This window comes from Hippocampus comes, unplaced genomic scaffold (genome assembly GCF_001891065.2).
Source record: "Hippocampus comes isolate QL1 unplaced genomic scaffold, H_comes_QL1_v1.1 scaffold33, whole genome shotgun sequence".
NCBI classification, from domain to species: Eukaryota; Metazoa; Chordata; class Actinopteri; order Syngnathiformes; family Syngnathidae; genus Hippocampus; species Hippocampus comes.
Window position 1 is genome coordinate 80,317 of NW_017804842.1, and position 18,757 is coordinate 99,073.

The window sequence follows — 18,757 nt, forward strand, 5'->3', positions numbered from 1 at the left end:
AGCATTTTATAAACGTCAGCCCCTTAATCATGTTTATGGAAAACAAAACATCAGAGAAAATGTCCCCTTCAAGGGAAACTCATTAGTGAGAAAATCTGCCTCTGCAAGGGTAATGATGTTGACTTTTGATTGACAGGAACATTTTTCTTGCCCCTGTAGGAAATAATGAAAATGGAAATGATCTGTTCCTGGGTCAAAAGGCGTCACACGTCAAACTTTTATGAAGTGAACCCTGCGAGTTTAATTTAATTTCATCATGAAGCCTCATTGGGTATTTGGAGCCATTTTGATAGTAGGCTAATATAGCTAATATGGATCCATACAGCATGTGTTGCCTTCGTTATTAGGCTTCGATAAGGCTTTTATTTTATTTTTTTGTGGCTCCAGACATATTTGTTTTTCGTTTTGTTTTGTTCCAATATGGCTCTTTGAACATTTTGCCAACCCCCGGTGTACACAGACAAATGGATGCTGAGCATGTCCTGACAATTTAGTAGGATTTGCTACAAAAAAAAAAAAAAAAGTGCCGTTAAAAATCGATGTTAGTACTAATGTTAGTGCTAACGATGCTACGGGCTAAGAAAACGGGGAAAGCCCGTCTCCTACGCCAGTCTCTTCCGAATCGGAATTTGACATTGGACGTTATCTTCTCCGGTGACGTTTTTGTGTCACGGTACGAAATGCACCTTGGGATATTTTCCCAGCCAGGTCTTCACAAGTCACCAACCGATGCGTCCTTGAATTTAAGCTCACAGACGAGAACGACTTTGTGTGCATTTGTGGATGACGCCCACAAGGACGTAAGAACGGACAAGAATGCAAATAGGGAAATGCGTTTTTTTCCCGCGTCACTCACAGAAGCGGGAAAGAAGCTACGCTAATGACTCATGAATGAAAAGAGCACGTTACATTTGAAAGGATGCTAAAAGATCGCCACAGTTGTTAAGCGCGGTTTACAAATACCAGTAGGTGATGAGCAGTGGCCATGGCAGCCACAAAGCACTTGCTACTCGAGGTCGCGCGACTGACGTGACCAATTTTTGATTGTGTTTTGGTAACAAAACAAAGCCAAAAAAAAAAAAAAAAACTGCAGACGGTCAAGGGCATCTCCCGTGAAGCACTTTAATAAAAGATCATTAAAATTTAATATGAAAAGATGAGCGGTGGTCCAGACCCCCCTTCAGGCTGTGCAAGGGTTTTTCAGGTGGGAGGCTGGGACGGGGGAGGAATGAAAATGTTACTGGACACTTGATTTCAAGTACACCAACGCCGTGTCTGTATTAATCGCTTTCATGTGTTTAGCATTTTGGAGGTACGCAGACACTCACTATGAGCTCATGCCAAACGTCCCCGCCGCCAAAATCGAGGAAATCCCGGACATAAGCTCAACTCTCCATCATTCCCAGAAAAATGCTATCGCTGTTCTTCAATTTCATCAAAGAGGAAAAAGAGCAGACTCCACTTTGTGTCCAAATGGTTCAGTGCGGGGTTGATTTTGGAGCTTTATTTGCTTTAAATACAAGTACAGTACGGTCGAGCGAGCTCTTTGTTTTCGGAGGCTGGAGAAAACACATGATCGTAGTTTGCAAATGAGATGCACCGCTTGATGAGTTTGTGTTCAAGTTCCAACGAACCCTCGGCCCGAAGCCCTAAGCCAGGTTGCGGTGTTGGGCGATGTGCGGTGAAATTTGCATATTTCCCCTTTGTGCTGAGATGAACGCCACCATCATCATCATCATCATCATCATCATCAATGCGGAAAGCACTTTTCGTTGTCAAGACACAGAGGTGATCCCGCCGGAAACCGGTTTGATATGCAATTTGACAAGAATAAACAACAAAGTAGAAAACCCGCCCATCTCTTTGTTCGTATAAATAACGTATTCGCAAATCTGCCCCAACTAGAGGTGCTACCCGGCTAACAATCACAGATGCACATCGCCTAGTCTTCAGACATCCTAACACACAAATGCACAAACACAATCTCAAATCAATAGTTGATGTGGAAAAAAATATCTGTCCCACACTGGCACATCAAAACAATCCGTTGGAGCTGTTTTTTTCCCCCCCCCCCCCGATGATTTTATCGCTGAAACGCAAAAAGGACGGAAACAAGGTGCTCTCTGGCCAGCCAGCGAGGGAACGTGGAAACCAACCACAACGCCGCAAGGCACCACCAAAACTCTAGCGGGTGGTCCTGTCGACCAGCGGTTCTCAAACTGGGGTGCGGGGACAATAAATTAGTCTGTTTAAAAAAAGTGCATACCTCGATTTGGGGACCGGCGCACCAATAAAACCAACCCCGATGGCATTTCTGGGTACAAATGCTATCGATATTCAATTGCCATGACCGGAGTGTCTGGAAAGATTTCTTCCGTGTAAGGGGTCCCTAGGCCCAAAAAGTCGAAGAACCCCCTGCCGTGAACACCACAGGAGGCGGCCCTGTCAGCACGCTGAGTGTCAGATCACGGAAGTGGTGTAAAAAAACGCAAAAGAATGTGATCGTTTTTTCCGTGAGCCTCATAGTCTCATCTCGTGATCAGGACTCCGGTCCAACGAGGGCTCGCGGGTGCTGATCATGGATGCCGAGGGTGCCTGGTTGACGCCGAAAGGGGAGACGGCGGGTGAGCGCGTCGCCAGCGGGGAAAGTGATGGCGAAAAGCTGGGCGACATGGCCGCCGACGAAATGGAACCCTCGTGGCTGATGGGGGAGCGGCGCAGGGACACCAAGTGGGGGAACGTCCGTCCGAGCACGGGGACTTTGGGCGGCACTGACATGGCCCCCGGGTGGGCGACCGACGTGATGAGCGGCGGGGGGTCGATTCGGGGTTTGGGGTCCGTTTTGGGCTTGGGCTGGAAAGGCTGGCGGGGGTTGGGGGTCTGCTGGGCCGTCTCGTCTTTCAGTCTCGCGATTTCTGTGAAGACGTTGGCCAGCGGCTGGAACTGAGGGCACCAGTTGAGCAGGTAGTCCCAGTTGTAGCTTCCGCGGAGTTCCTCGTCGCTGGCCACGATCGCCGTGAGAGAACCGTCCACGGACGGTTTACCGTCCTCGGGGAAGGCGTAATCCTTGGGGAGGGAAATATTGAGTCCCCGGCCCGCTCCCAGGTAGCCGCCTCCCTCGTCCCTGTAGACCGGGAGCTGGCCAGAGAGCAAAGTTCCGCTCAGACTGCCGCCCAGTTTTTTGCCCTTGAGCCAAGCGCTCCCCTCCAAAGCCGCCGGCTCGCAGGAGACGTCCGAGAGCTGGTCGGCGTCCCGCTGAATCCCGGAGTCCGGCCCCCTGGCCGAGATGTGCTCCTGCATGGATGAGCTGATGGAGGCCACGCGGGGGTACTCGTTGATCATCCGAATTTCGTCGTCCTCCGCTGCCTCTGCGGATCCTCGCCCGCTGGAGTGGGATGGATCTAGAGACCCTCCTCTGGTATACGGACCCCCGCCGCCACCCACCTGGTCTCCGACGTAGCCCGGCAAGGCCTGGTGGTAGATTCCTTCCCCTCCTTGCCCCGAGCCGCAATTGTCTAAATTCTTCAGGGCGGTTCCCGAGGCCACGTTTCTGTTTGCCGCATTCTGGGCTTTCTTCCTCCTGCGCGACTTGACCAGAAACACCACCGCCGCCATGATCACAAGCAGAACAGTCACGCCGAGCGACACGGCGATGATGATAATCAGCAAGACGTTAACGTCGGCGGCCAGGCCGAAGCCCGTGTTTGTGACGTCGATGGAGACGTGCGCCGCGGCGTGGCGAGATGCGTCCAGAGGACCGTGAGCTCTCACGTCCAGAGTCATCAGCCGAGTTTCTCTTTTAGCTCGACCCGATCCGCTGTCGCTGCTGCGACCGCTCCCCGAGCTGTCCAGCTTGAGGAAAATCACCCCGGTGGTTCGGTTGATTTCAAAGTACGGAGAGCTCGTCGGGAACGAGTAGAGGACGATGCCGTCCACGCCCCCGTCCTCGTCGCGGGCCTGGACTCGGCCTATGCTCTGACCTTTCCGGGCATCCTCCGGGACCTCAAAGGAGAAATGGGAGGAGGTGAAAAGCGGGTCGTACTCGTCCTCGCCCGTGACAAACACCTGCACCGTCACGGTGGCGGAGTGGTTTCCTGCATCGACTGCCAGTGCGACAAAGTCGAACGAATTGATTTTCTCAAAGTCAAAGGGGTTCCTGCTCCTGATCTCTCCGGTGGCAGAATCCACGGTAAAGTCCTTCCCTGCGGGCGAGCGCTCCGCCATGAAGTACCTCAGCTGGCCGAAGACTCCCGCGTCGCGGTCGATCGCGTGGAGAACCGTCACGGCCGAATTGGCCGGCCGGTTCTCTCTGATGCTTGCCGTCAGGACGTCCACCGGGAAGAACGGATGATTGTCGTTCGCGTCGTTGACCTCGACGACCACGGGAACCAGAGCGAAATGCCCCTGACCGTCCGTGGCCCGGACGATGACCGTGTGCGTGGACCGGTGCTCGCGATCCAATGCCTGCTGAAGTCGCAAGGCTCCGGTCCACTGGTCCACGGTGAAAAGATTAACCTCGTTCCCGGAGCTTATAGCATACTGGATCTCCGCATTGGGCGTTGAGTCTGGATCTGGGGGGGAAAACGGGCGATAAACGCTTCTTGGTTAACTGCGGCAACATGAGACCGAGAAGTCCAACCGGGAAAAGTTGTCGCTACCTGTCGCGGTCAGTCTGATGATCTCTGTCCCAGTAACAGCGCCCCCTTCGCTCAAGGCCACCGCGTATTCCGCCCTGCTGAAAACGGGCTGATTGTCGTTCACGTCACCGATCGTAATCACGGCGGCGACGCTGGAGCTCCTCTGGGGCACGCCGCGGTCCGACGCCACCACGGTGAGGTTGTACAGCGCTTTGGCTTCGAAATCCAGACCCTCGGCCAAGAGCAGCGTTCCCACGGTTTGGAATCCGCGGCCCTCCAGGAAGCGCACGCTGCTCTCCATCTGGAAGGCGTTGCCCTCATTGCCGCTGGCCAGAGCAAAGTCGAAGCCGCAGTTTTCCCGGGAGAGGTCGCTGTCAAAGGCCTCGAATGTCAAAACTGTCACTCCGGGGATGGCGTCCTCTGGAAGCACCGCCCTGCAAGTTCAAAAAGTCACTTTTGAATTGCTATTGGGCTTAAACAGATAAAGGCTCGCTTCCACTCCAACTGACCTGTACTCTGATTGGTGGAAGACGGGGGCATTGTCGTTGACGTCAACGATTTGAACCTGCACCGTGGCGAGGGCAGAATGTGCTGGCGAGCCCCCGTCGCGAGCCTCCACGACGACATTGACGCAAGGGCGTTCGGGGTCGAACTCGGCTCGGTGGCTGATGAACAAAGAACCTGGAAGGCCAAAAAAACGGGGTCAGGGAACCAAAGGAGTCCCATCGTTTGCCTTCCCGACAGGAGGCGGTGCTCGTCTACCGTTGCTGGGATCGATGCGGAAGCCCTCCTGAGTGGACGACATCACGCTGTAGGTGATCCTTCCGTTCTCTCCGGCGTCCCTGTCAGTCGCTGTTACCGTGACGACCACGCCGCCAGCTGGCGTGTGCTCGGCGAGGGTCACCTGCGGTGGAAATATCAGGAATGACGGCCCTTTGAGTACAGGGGCGCCTCGACGTATTTTTGCACCCTGCGCTAGGACCAAAAATGTTTCCACGGTTCCCTCTTTCTGCGCTGAAGCTGGGCCATCCTACCTGGTAGAGGTCCTGGGTGAAGGCCGGTACGTTGTCGTTGACGTCCTCTACCAGGACGGTGACGTTGGCCTCCGCGTGGTGCTGGCCGTCGGTGGCTCTGACGGTGACCGTGTACCACGTCTTCTCCTCAAAGTCCAGCGGGGCGGTCAGCGAAACGCCTCCGGTGTAGCGATGGATCCCGAACTTGCCCGCGGCACTCGGGTCCAAGTGCAACGAGTAGGCCAGAGCGGGACCGGAGTCGACGTCGTTCCCCGTCACCAGGGTGATCTCGGTACCTATGAGCGTGTCTGATAGGCACAGCGACATGTCGGTCGGTGCCTTTCAGGCTTGCAATACAGAATTGTACGGTGGTACCCTGACAAGTTTGTTTGAGTTTTTTTTTCCCCCCTTCAATCGGGTGACATTGTGTATCTGAAGCGCACTCGTAAATATCGGCTCCGCAACACAAAGCAAAACATTAGCCGAGCGATGGCTCGGAACTCAAAAATTCGCAAGTCAAGGCACCACCGTGGACATAACAGAGCATTGTCGAGTACTCTCGGAGATGCGGATTTCTTGCGGCAAGGGAATAGTGGGACTGTTGTCGTTCTGGTCCACGATGATCACGGTCAGCGTCGCCGAGCCCGCCAGTCTCGGGCTTCCTCTATCGGTTGCCGTTATCACCAGCCTGGGCAAGGATGCGATCGATTGAATATGACTGCGTTTATTCAATCGCGTGCGATTATCTTTGCGTTCTTACTTGGTCTGGGTGAAGATCTCGCGGTCCATGATGGCCGTGGTGCTAACGCTCCCCGTCATCGGATCGATCTTGAACAATCCACTCATGGCCGATGACTGAATGGAGTAGGTCACCTGACCGTTCTGGCCCTGGTCCACGTCCTCGGCCACGACCTGGGAAAGTTCCGAAGCGGTTAAAAACTCCGGAAGAGGCGGCGGTGTAGCGGGTAGGCGCGCGTCACCTGGATGATGGGCGTTTCATATCCCCGGGCCTCCCTCATGTAAGCGACGTAGTTTTGCAGCTGGAAGCGAGGCAGGTTGTCGTTGACGTCCTGCAGCATCAAGTTGATGCCGGTGAAGGAGGCGGACGACACGGTCTCAGCTTTCACCACCAGACGTAGCCTGGGAGCGTCCTCGAAGTCCAGACCCTTGGAGCTTTGCACCCAGATTTCACCTGCCCAACGCACGGACGAATGAGCGTGTTTTGGAAATGTCTCTGCTCCGCGTCTGGCTTCCCTCCGCCATCACTCCCGCCTCTGCTCTTCCATTTGGAGAGTGCGACCGACTGACGGTGTTCACCTGTGGACGAGCTGATTCTGAAGGCCTGCTGTCTGTTTCCGCTGAAGATGCTGTAGCTGATCCCCTTGCGATTTCCATCTGGATACTGGGCCTGAGCCTGGGCCACGGCCGTACCTGATGGACGGCGGCGCAAGACAGATAATTCTTTGACGATGAAATCAGATCATCATGCTCGTCTCGGGGAGCGCCGCACGATATGTCGGACCTTTGGCCGCGTTCTCCGGTACGCTGACGTCTCTGGCGCTTCTCGAGAAGCGAATGCCGTCGTACTCCACCTCCTTGACGTAGATCACCACCACCCCTTGTGCGGACTGGGCCGGGGCGCCCTGGTCCATGGCCTCCACGATGAGGGTCCTCTGGGCCTGGGAAAGGGTCTCCAGAGGCTGCGTGGCCCGGATCTCTCCGGTCAGCGAGTTGATGCCGAAGCCCTTCACGGGGGCGGCGAAGCGATAAAACACGGAGCCGTTGGCCCCGAAGTCCTTGTCCTCGGCCTTCATGGTGGCCAGAACCCTCTGGGACCTCCTGCTTGATACCTCGATGACCAGCGGGTCCTGGATGAAGACGGGCGTGTTGTCGTTGATGTCCACGACGGTGATGGTCACCTGGAAGCGAGGGGTGACGAGGTTGTTGACAAAGTGACTTTTTGTGAGCTCGTCGGCAAATTGTTGTGTCCGGATTTCCTTGAACATTTCCAAAAACGTGTGAGTGAGCCTTCGAGGGGATGTATGAGGTGCTACTTCCACGAGTGGAAATATGTCGTCCGCGTGTATGCAAGTGCTGCTGTTGTGATGCGGCTCGGTTGGTGCGACGAACTTTGTCTTCAGCCAACACCATTTGAAATGCACCTGAGCGGAGGAGTTCATGGGCGACGCCGGGGAAAGGTCGGTGGCAAAAACCCGGAAGCTGTACGACGCTTGCCTCTCGCGGTCCAGAGGGGCCGACGTGGTGATGCGGCCCGTGTGCTCGTCCACCGCAAACGCGCAGCGGGCCTCGGGGCTCAGGAAGTACAGAAGTTTCCCGTTCACGTCGTCGTCGGCGTCCGTCGCAGACACCTGGAAACGCGAAATACGGGACTCAGCCGATTGCAAAAATAGAACCATTTGTTCGAATAGGATTCGTCACATTTTGGGGCACAAGATTCTGAACTGAACACAAAGAAAGCGCGTTTGATTTTTGCTCTATTATTTCCACTTTCAAGAGAATCATTCGGACTTCAGGAAAAATACAAATGGGTCTATTTTTGTGTCAAATTCAAGAATTTATGAGTACCCCCCCGAGCCCCCATAGAGTGACTATTCACTAAAAAGAAGAGGAATTTTTGTCTTGAAATTGAAAACTATGACTTTCGTTGTATTTTCGGAAAAATAATCATAGTCTTGAACATCTGACTACCGTCAGGACTTGCGATCCCTCGACGGCGTCCTCCGAAACGTCGGCGCTGTAGGCACTCCTGCCAAAATCGGGGGCGTTGTCGTTGACGTCCAGCACTCGGACCTCCACCGTGACCACGGTGCTGAGAGGCGGGCTCCCTCTGTCCGTGGCCGTCACCTCCAGGGTGTACTCGGCCTTGGTCTCCCTGTCCAGGCCCCGGCGGGTGGACAGGGCTCCCGTGCTGGCGTGGAGCTGGAAATCCCCGTCCGGGTCTCCGGCTGGAGGGAGCGGTTGTTGCGAAAATGAGGAAAAAGATCTCAGTGCCGGGGAGGCGAGTACTCTTTTCAAAGTCCCGTGTCAGAAGCCAGACCTGTTTTTTTATATGCGGACGGGGGCCCGGCCAAAAGCAAAGACGCCAGCGTGTAGCCAACTAATGAAATACTTGGCGAGGAGGACGGGCGGAATGGCTCTCACCGGTAATCCTGTACTCCAGCTCGCCGCCGGCACCCGAGTCCGGGTCGCCGGCCTTGAGGAGGCACAGCTCCACGGGGTCCTGGTTCTCGGGCGCTTCCAGGCCGTACCATGGTTGGGCAAAGACCGGAGCGTTGTCGTTCACGTCCCCGACCTCCACCCGCACCGTTGCCTTGGCAAAGTTGGGAGGCAGACCTCCGTCCTGGGCGTACACTGGACAGAAAGACGGACGTCGTTGGCCAGGGGCAAGCTGGATAAGCTGGACATTGACCCACAACGCTCCTTGATGACCAGAGAACACGTATGAAAGGAGCCGGTGAAAACTCGACATTGCCTTTGAGGCGTACATCAACAATGCCAGCGCTACAAGAAATGGTCCCTTTGACGTGCTTGAAAACGCCTCCGGTACGCCAATCTCTTTGGAAAAAAAACAAAAATGTGATTTGGATATTGACCAAAAAGACTTGAAGATGCCAAATCAGGTTCATTCGAGATGTTTATGAAAACACCCGAGCATAAACATGTCACTGAACTCTAAATTGCCTTGAATGAGTGTCACTGAGACAAAATTGTCAACCGCGTGTTCCAAACCGGGTGCGATTAGATGCGCTCGAAAACAAATTGCATTTGCTGTTCACAAAAACACACGTCGGGTTGAGTACCGGTGAGAACGTAGTGATCCCGAAGCTCCTTGTCCAGTTCCTTGGTGGTGGTGATGACGCCGGTTGACGGGTTGATGACGAAGCCTTCCTCCGTCACCCCGCCGAACGTGACGTGCCCATTGGACCCTGCGTGAAAACACGGGCCAATGAAAAAGCTTTCAAATCAGATCTTTGGCGTAGCAATCCCCCCTCCAAAAATATTCAACCTTGATCTCTGTCGGTGGCCACCACCGTCAGCACCGTGGTGCCGGGCCCTCGGTTCTCCAGAACCTGGGCCTCAAACTCCGCCTTCTGGAACACCGGCGCCTCGTCGTTGACGTCCATCACTTGTACGCGGAGATCCTGGGAGGTGGACAGCGGAGGCGTCCCGCCGTCCTCCGCCACCACCGTCAAATTGAAGACCTCCTGCTCCTCTCGGTCCAGAGCCTTCAAGATGGATAGAGAGCCTGCGAGGAGTTTGGGGGGATTATTTCTACTCCTTCTTTTTATTTTGATTGGCAGAGACACTGATCGCATCAATTATTTCTTCTCATCACGTGCCTATGCCGGAGTGGAGTTGTTTTTTTTTTTTTTAACTCTGTGGACTAGTTCTTGCTGATAGGTTGATTTCCATCTTGCATGGTGACCGTTGTCATGGACAACTGGAGTCCATTTTTTATTGTAGTTATCTACTCTAAAAGCTGAATAGCATCTGAGAAAACAAACCGCAGGCTTAAGGAACTCACAGCCGGGAGACTTTCGCTCCATCTGGAAGTTCCATCAAGTGACTAGCTGACCTCAACCTCAGGCACCGCCGAGGTGAAATATTATTGCTAGAAAGCTCCTCAAGTGCAGATGTTTATAAAGCTCTTCGTCTTGGAACGAGGTTTTCATCTGGTGGGCTTCTCCGGACCCCACACTTGGTGAAAGAAGGTCGACTTACCGGTGTTTGGGTTCAGACTAAAGCGACCGGCAGCGTTTCCCGTCTGGATTCTGTACGACACTCGGCCGTTCTCCCCTTCGTCCGCGTCCCGAGCCATCACGTGCACGATCACAAAGCTGCCCCCGGGAATAACGAGAACGCGCAGTTCAATTCCACTTCCTTTTTCAAGCCGAGACGCTAAGCTACGAGCTAACATACCCGACGGGCTGATCCTCCATCACGCTGATGGCCGCCGGCGAGCTGAAGACGGGAGCGTTGTCGTTCCGGTCGGCGATAAACACTTGCGCCGTGACCGAAGCGCATCGCCTCTGCGCCGGGTCCACCGCTTGGTCGGTGGCCCGGACCACCATGTGGAGAGACTGAGTGGTCTCGCGGTCCAGCGTCTCCCCCAAGGTGAGGACGCCGCTCACGGGGTCCAGTTGAAGCGGGTCGGCCTTGTTCGGCCACAGGAGCTCCATGGAGTAACGCAGCTCGCTGTTGGGACGGCTGCCATCCTGTGTGGAGATCCGGCCGGCCCTTGACATTCATTCACTCAACAATGTTGCAGTCACTTTCGAGTCATTGTTTTGTTTGTTTGTTTTGTTTTTTTAGATTGTACAAGGTGGTGCTTGTCATGAATCGCTGTGGCTTCAAATGGCTTCGTGTGAGTTTTACAATCGTGTCCTGATTTATTTATAGGGGTTGCTTTAGAGCGCCTCATTGACCATGAGTGTGCGCATGTCACAAAGAGAATGGTGGAAGAGTGTGTGTGTGTGTGTGTGTGTGTGTGTGTGTGTGTGTGTGTGTGTGTGTGTGCGTGCATGTGTGTGTGCCGGGCGGGAGTTGTTTGCAACCGTGTGTCGGATTTAGGGAAGTGAGGTTCACCGACGCGCAGCTTGAGCTAGCATCTGTTCCATGAGCACACTTCAAGTGACTTTGCGTTTCGGTACCTCATCCACGGCCCGGAAGGTGTAAATGGAAGCTCCCGGCTGGAGGTTCTCCGGGACGACGATGGTCACGGGATCTTCCGTGAACCGCGGCCGATGGTCATTGCTGTCCTGCACCTCAATGCGCAGTTCCACCAGATGGCTGCCGGGAAAGGCCCGGGAGAAGTCGGAGACCTCCACGCGCAGCGTGTACTCGGAACCCTTCTCGTAGTCGAGTTCGTGCACCAGGTACACGTCACCCTTCAAGCGGTCCACCATGAAGGTCCCGTCCCCGTCCGTCCCGCCCACCACCAGGAAGGTGACGCGGCCGTCCGGGACGGCGGCTTCATGCCGTTGGTTCACCGAGCCCACGACTGAGCCCGGAGGGGTTCCTTCGACCACTTGGATCGCCACGGACAGCACGTTGGGCTTCGGGGTCGACGTGGCGGAGCTCAGGACCTGCAGATCGAGAGAGGGAAAAAAGCCGGGTCAGCGTTTTGCACGCGAGATCTGCCGGCTCCAATCACTTGATTTGACGATGACGGTAAAGAGTCTGCGTCTGGTCCATTATAAAAGGTCTTGAGGGATTGTGAAGGCCCCGCAGCTCGAAAAAACTCGAGCCAGATCCTCCACGGAAGTAACCTTGAGCAAAACTCTGTTTCTTTCTGTAATGAAGATCATGAGCCCCTTTGGCATGAAGACGTGGCATGTCATTCCCGCACTTAATTAATTCCCGCTTGATGACATTAAAGCAAGTCAAAAAAAAAAAAAAACTGCAGTGGATGTATGTTTTTAGTCAAAGTGATGGCACATTTTGACAACACGTGCGACTGAGCAAACATTTTTTTACCCCGTGGAATATACGCGTTTATTTCTATCGTGCGAAGTGGTCATGGCACCTCTCACGTGCTGCTGTGGGACAAAGCTGACCATCGTCACATCTCATAGGGGAGCGTTTGATTCTGAGGGGACCGTTTCTCCTTTCCTCGGCGCGGTGAGGGAAAAAAACTCAAATCCCTTCCTCAGACGAGCAACCTTTTCCATTCCGAACTCACTCAACTCTTCAGATACCAGCGCAGGGGGGGATTCACCCCAGTTCACGGCGGCAAGTCATTCCGGACAAGTTCCCTCAGCCCAGGTGCTGATATCTCCACTAATCCAAACAGATTGCAGAGATGCGTTTGCGCACATAGGCTCAGGTTCGCCGGCTCATATTCGGTCTTTTCCCCAATCCGCTCTGAGGAAACGACTATAACAAGACTGCGACGTGAGAGTTTTTAGCGCCGGCCGCCAGATCGCCGAGGATGCGTGATTACTTGTATCCGCAGCTGGCAGGTGGCGCTGAGGCTCGGTGTCCCGTGGTCAGCGGCGGTGACAGTCAGGGTGTACTCGGCACGTTCCGCCCACCTCAACGGGGCAGCGGTTCGGAGCTCCCCAGTGGCGGCGTTCAGGGAGAAGCGCTCGACTCTGGAGCCTTTTGGAGGAAATCATGGTCAGGATGAGAAAACGAAGCGGCGAAAAGCAAGCACGTCAGATCGCTCCCCGCTAAATATCAAGCAACTCAAGTCACGTCATTAACTTGGGTTCAACAAGTCGTCACAACGTATACCGTCTGCGAACTCACAAATGTGCGATGACGACGTTTGGAGCAAAGCATTCAGCGTATCGTCTATTGTTTTATCCTCTTCTCGAGTCAACTCATGGCCGCCGTGAGGCTTTTTTTTTTTTATGTTTTAGCTCATAATAAGAACGAGCCTATGTGGGTTTTAGAACACGTTGCACTTTTCTCTTTCCCGATTTAACACATCATCTTGGAATCCGAATGTAATCATCTTCAGATTCCCCCCCCGCGATGCAGGCTTCAACAGCTGGCCTCTGGACTCCGCATCTCACTGTAGCATGCTGCTCGGTTGTCTGGTTGCCACACACACGACCCAAAAACTAAGACTTCTGAATCGCTTCACGAGACTTTTCCAGTCATGCAATTCAAGGCTGAGTCATTTCATATTTCCGGTTTTGGCCAGGCAAGTCTTAAGTCCTAAAATTGGTGACTTGAGTCCAATCGTCTCAAATTCCGCGCCTGCGCAACAAACGCAGGCCGGCGACTCAAATGAACAGTCGGTCTTGCCTGCTAAAGAGTAGCGGATGGTGCCGTTTTCGCCTTCATCTGGGTCCTTGGCGGACATCGTGCCTACGACGCTGCCAGAGGGCAGCCCCTCGTTCACCTACAATGCAGAAACTTGATTGAACATCCGCGCCGCGTGTCCCCGTTCCGAATCTCCGGAGTTCAAGCGCGACCTGAAAGATGAGCTCCGCGTCAGGACGGGCGCGGGCGAAACTGGGCGCGTGGTCGTTTTCGTCCAGCACGCTGACGTGAGCGGTGCCGGTGGCGCTGCGGGGGGGCGTGCCGCCATCCTGCACGACCACCACCAAGCGGAAGCTGGAGTGCTGCTCTCGGTCCAGGGCCCGGCGAGTGCTAATTTCCCCTGGAAGGGGGAAGAATGAACAAGCGGGGAACTCAGAGGTGAGTCGAGAACAACGGGCAGCGCTTTGGGGTCCGTCCGTCCTCACCTGTCTGGGAGTTGATCTGAAAGTGTCTGTCAGGGTGCAGCAGCCTGTAGGCAAGCCGGGCGTTCGGTCCCGCATCTCGGTCCGTCGCGGACACCCTGCCGAAGCCCGTCCCCGCCAGCAGGTTCTCCCGCACTGCCAGGAACGCCCTGTCCCGGCTCAGCTTGGGGGAGTTGTCGTTTTCATCCGTCACCGTCACCCTGACCGTGGCGCTTCCCGTCCTGCCGGTCCCGCCCCGGGTGGCGGTGGCCACGACCGTCAACAGGTACACGTCCTTGACCTCGCGGTCCAGGGAGCTTCGCACAAAGAGCCAACCGCTATCCGGCACGATGCCAAAGCCGGCCGCGTCGCCGTCGGGCCGCAGGCGGTAGGAGATGCCAGAAGACGAGGAGGCGCTTCCGCCGTTGGCCGAGGCCTCTCTGTTGAGCGCTCGAACCTGGAGGAAGCGCGTGTCGAGAGGCGCGTTCTCTCGCAGCTCCACGCGGTAGGTCAGGGTGTCAAAGTGGGGGCCCTGCGCATCCTGCGCCTGGACATGAACCACCAGGGTGAAGGTGGAGCTCTGCTGAGGCACTCCGCCGTCTTTGGCCACCACCTGAAGGTCATAGCGGGGGACGCTTTCATAGGACAGCGCCCCGATCAGACGCACCTCGCCGCTGCCGCGATCCACGCCGAAGGTCCGCTGCCCGCTGCCGCCCGCAACCCCGGCCGACAGCAGGTGGAAGCTCAGCTGACCGTTATGACCGGAGTCCTTGTCCGAGGCCCGAATGCGGTAGATGACCGTCCCCATCTTGGCCCCCTCGGGCAGGAGGAGGGACTCCGACGAGGAGGGGAGAAACGCGGGCGCGTTGTCGTTCACGTCCGAGACGGAAACGCGCACTCGACTGGTCCCGAAAGCGGGCGGGGAGCCGAAGCGCGCCTGGATCTCCAGGTCCAGCCTCGGGCAGGTTTCATGGTCTAAGGGGAGGGCGGTGCGGATGGTTCCCGTCGCGCCGTCCACGGTGAAGTACCCGTCGGGATCTCCAGAGGAGATGGAGTAGGAGATGTCTTTGGCGTGAGCTGAAGCGGAGAAACGAGGCGGAATTGACAACGGGCCACGAGGAACGCTTGCCGATGAGCGACCGTTTCCTGACCTGTTTTGGCGGCGGCGCGGACCGCTCCCACCGCCGTGCCCCGGAGGACATCTTCGGACACGGTGAAGAAGTACTGCGGCTGCTCGAAGACGGGCGACGACGCGGAGCCCCCCACCACGCTCACGTTCACCCTGGCGTCCACCGGAGCGCTCAGGCCGCCGCCGTCCTGGGCCGATATCACCATGGCGATGACTGAGTTGGCTTTGCCGTGGAGCGAGCGCGAAAGGGAGATCACGCCTGAGGTGGGGGCACAAGCGTGTCATTGTAGCGCGGGAGCTTTCCAGTTGAGAATATTGCCATCATCGCTCATCTCGAATGTCGTTGACTGGCGTCAACGCACCAAAAGTGAGTGCACCATCGTACCTGTGTCCTTGTTGAGGGTGAAGAAGGCGGAAGCTCCCCCGGGCGCCGCCGTGTAGGTCACCCGCCCGTTCTCCCCGGCGTCGGGGTCGCGGGCCGTCACCCTGACCACAGAGGTTCCGGGGGCGCTGTGCGCACTCAGGCTGACCGCGTACAGCACGGGGTAGAAGGCGGGCCGGTTGTCGTTGACGTCAGCCAGGGACACCCTCACGCCGACCGCCGCGCTCAGGCCGCCCTTAAAAGGGAAAAGCGACGACGGTGTTCAGATGAGCCCGGCGGGACGGCCTCGGTATACAAAACGGCGCGGCGCTACGAGGAGGACGAACAACCTCCCCCCCTTCGTGCACCATTTCGACTCCTCCACAGAGAGAGTTGTTCCCCCTTGGCTTTGTGGTCGCAAATCCGAGCCGAGCGACTGCAGGAAAGACAAAAGGACGAGCGAGACGGTTTGCGCCGCATGAACCTTCCTGTTCCACTTTGGTACCGGCAATAAAGTTGGGAGACTCGGGCTTGCTTCAACCACACTCGTGAACAAACGTCTTCTCAAATCCTACTTGGGGTAGACTTTTTCAAAACCAAAGTTCTCTTATCTGGGGATTTGCTCCAGGCAGGGAACAAATCCTGAGAACACTCGGCCGCACACTCCAGCGCGGACGTAGTTGAGACGGATCGGCGCCAATGACGATTCCTTGATTTTACTTGATTTCAAGGATGAATAGAATTGCGAAATGACACTTGACTTGATCACGACTACTTGGGCCCTCTTCAACCGACCCGACTCCTGGAACTGGACAAAGTTAGGCAGCTGTTTGTAGCTAGCGAGTCAGTCGCTGGGTCGATCCATCGCTACGTTTGCCCGACTCCAAGTCAGCCGTCGGTTTTGTATCCCAGCCGCGTTTACTGGTCTTTGTTTCGTCACTTAGCGAGGCGGGCGTTCATTCGGCGGCGCCGTTAGTTCAACCGGGCCCGTCCGTCAAGAATTTGGGGTCATTCACTAAGTTAAAGTTTGTCATTAGCTCCTTCTGGTCAAATTGCAACGTGAGTTAGAGCGCCGGAGAATTTGGGGACATTTCTCCGGTTGCGCTCGTTGAAAAATGAGCTCATTCTGGTCAAATTGCAACGTGAGTAGAGCGCCGGAGAATTTGGGGACATTTCTCCGGTTTGCCGGAGGAACACCAACACCACACAGTAGGCTTGCCTGTTATGAGGAAACTCACCCCCCCCTAAATCATTCCCCAGACATTTTGGACTAGACACAGGAAGTCTGCAATTTTGGTTGGAAGCAGCCCTCAAGATGGCCGCTCATTTGGGCCCTTTCCAGCAGTCCTTAAAAGACCCCATCGTCCTGGAGCTTCTTAACCGCCGGCGGCAAGAGTGACTGGAGCCCGACGTGTCCGAATTGGGCCCGAGAATCCCCTCCCCCTCCCCGGTGTCGTGTGACTGGCTCTGGTTTGGATGGCTCAGACGCACGCGTTCCGGCTGTACTCGCCCTTCGAAGTGACCAACGGTCAGAAATGTTTGCTCTCACCCCGTCCGTCGCGGTGACCGTCAGCTCAAAGGCGTCGGGGCCTTCGTCGCGGTCCACCGCCGCGATGGTGCACAGCTGCCCGCTCTCCTTGTCGACGCCAAAGTGGGCGGACGCCGCGCCGCCCGAACCCGAGGCCAGCGCGTAGGACACCGCGCCGAAGGAACCGCGGTCGCCGTCCGTGGCGGACACCTGAGGGAAAAGGAGACCGGAAAAAAAAACCCGTCAAGTGTTTTCCTTTCGCTTTGGACAGCATTCGTCTTTTCTGCAAGGTCGCGATGATCCCGGAATGCTCGATGATCAACTCGTGTCCCCGCGACCGAGCATACGACTGTGGATGACTTCCATTCGGTTACGTCCTGATTTCTAAAGCGCGACGTGGCTTTTCTCACGAACCTTTGGATGGAAAAAGAGCAATCGCAATACTGAGTGAGCTGGAATAACTGGCCAAAGAAACGATTGCAATGACTTGAGGACACGTGGGGTGCTTTGTTACTTGCGTGTGCAACGTCGCAAAAGTTTTATTGACTTTGCGGATGATCTCTGGCCGTTTCGTTGACGTCTATTGCGCAAGGCGGCAGGCTGCCGGGGTGAGTATCCCCAAAGAGGCGCGTGCGAGGCGAACCCATGCGTCTCTTAGCGCCACGTCAATTTCTCCAAATATGGTGGCGATCTCCTGACAGCCCAGCACGTCTTTGCAGCCGCACGCAAACTTTCCGACGACTTTGTCGGAACGGAAAAAAAAAAAGAGATACCTCGCGATGAAGCATCTGCGCGCCACATGAAGGCGCTAACATCAATTTAGCCGACATGCTCTGGGCTTAACCTTTTAAGTAAGCAGAGATTTATTTGCGCGCCACATTTTATGTCCGCAAAATGTTCCGCGCAATAAATACAAGACGAGCACAGCAACAGGTGGAATGTGAATGAGAACAATAACAGTAGCAGCAATAGTGGCCGCTCGTAAATTATGCCGGCGTTCGCCCATTCTTACCACGAACTTTTGCGGAATCCTTGACGCGATTGTGTCCATTTCTATGGCCGTCAACGTTCTTTTGGTCATTTTAGTAGCTGTTGCCTCACAATGGCTTTCATCACTCTTTGGATGGCGCACAACACATTTCTCACATTCAACATTCTGAAGTCTCTCCCAATCAATTTGCTGCTCGGGCGCTGATGAGTTGAGCTCAATTAGGATCTCCAGAGAGGCGAAGCGAGGCGAGGGTGCGCGCGCGGGGGGGTTTGATTTTGGCCAAGAGACAAAAGGCAGGGCCGATGATAAGACGAGACCTTGGAAGTTGAATGCCCTCCTCCTTTTTTGTTTTTGCTGCGGAGCATCTGCTTTCAGCACCCCATTACAGCCGCCGCTTTCATGCGCCCTTCACAGCTGGAAATTATTATTTTTGCAATTTCAAGAGGGATGAGAGGTGAAGCGGAGGGATGCAAAGAGATTTACTTCTATATATTTGTGGGGGCGTGGGGGGGGGGGTCTGCCTACTTGCGTCATTAAAAAAAAAAAAACCAAGGAGGAAATGATCTTGCTGCTCAGTTAGCAAAGCTCCCGGGTGGCCGCGTATGGCTTTACGCATTCAATACCAACGGAATTATAAGAGTGGAGCTCAAGTGGAAGATCCAGCTTCATGTTCGGTTGCACCGAATCGAGCGTACGCGTTTTGTGGTCGAGCTTGAATCGAGTCGCGTCCTTTTTCCAAACGTTAACATTTGGACCGAAAGACTCTCGTCACGCACACGGGACGGGCCGCAGCCGGCGGTGATGTAAGACGTGAGCGGCGGCGACCAATTTTCAACCATGTTTTTGTTTGTGGTCGCTTGTTCTCGGAGGGGAAAGTCGATGTTTTTCTTTCCTTTCCCTGAA

General features: G+C 55.2%; 1 protein-coding gene across 2 annotated transcripts in view; it reads right to left on the reverse strand.

Annotated features, from left to right (window-relative positions):
• Window positions 1–507: 507 nt before the first annotated feature.
• dchs1b (dachsous cadherin-related 1b) overlaps window positions 508–18,757 on the reverse strand; it is a 33,176-nt gene continuing 14,926 nt past the window's right edge. For both annotated transcript variants that reach the window (XM_019871669.1, XM_019871661.1), the window contains exons 5-29: window positions 16,885–17,073; window positions 15,360–15,591; window positions 14,997–15,233; window positions 13,870–14,922; window positions 13,597–13,784; window positions 13,427–13,523; window positions 12,615–12,772; window positions 11,323–11,757; window positions 10,592–10,887; window positions 10,394–10,509; window positions 9,678–9,917; window positions 9,472–9,597; window positions 8,813–9,022; window positions 8,360–8,616; window positions 7,813–8,019; window positions 7,173–7,569; window positions 6,968–7,081; window positions 6,631–6,842; window positions 6,411–6,562; window positions 6,208–6,338; window positions 5,672–5,958; window positions 5,400–5,541; window positions 5,147–5,318; window positions 4,659–5,071; window positions 508–4,571 (exon numbers count right to left, since the gene is read on the reverse strand). In XM_019871669.1, coding sequence (XP_019727228.1) covers window positions 2,521–4,571; window positions 4,659–5,071; window positions 5,147–5,318; window positions 5,400–5,541; window positions 5,672–5,958; window positions 6,208–6,338; window positions 6,411–6,562; window positions 6,631–6,842; window positions 6,968–7,081; window positions 7,173–7,569; window positions 7,813–8,019; window positions 8,360–8,616; window positions 8,813–9,022; window positions 9,472–9,597; window positions 9,678–9,917; window positions 10,394–10,509; window positions 10,592–10,887; window positions 11,323–11,757; window positions 12,615–12,772; window positions 13,427–13,523; window positions 13,597–13,784; window positions 13,870–14,922; window positions 14,997–15,233; window positions 15,360–15,591; window positions 16,885–17,073 — 8,112 coding nt within the window. In that variant the 3' untranslated portion in view covers window positions 508–2,520. The remainder of the gene's footprint in view (window positions 4,572–4,658; window positions 5,072–5,146; window positions 5,319–5,399; window positions 5,542–5,671; window positions 5,959–6,207; window positions 6,339–6,410; window positions 6,563–6,630; window positions 6,843–6,967; window positions 7,082–7,172; window positions 7,570–7,812; window positions 8,020–8,359; window positions 8,617–8,812; window positions 9,023–9,471; window positions 9,598–9,677; window positions 9,918–10,393; window positions 10,510–10,591; window positions 10,888–11,322; window positions 11,758–12,614; window positions 12,773–13,426; window positions 13,524–13,596; window positions 13,785–13,869; window positions 14,923–14,996; window positions 15,234–15,359; window positions 15,592–16,884; window positions 17,074–18,757) is intronic.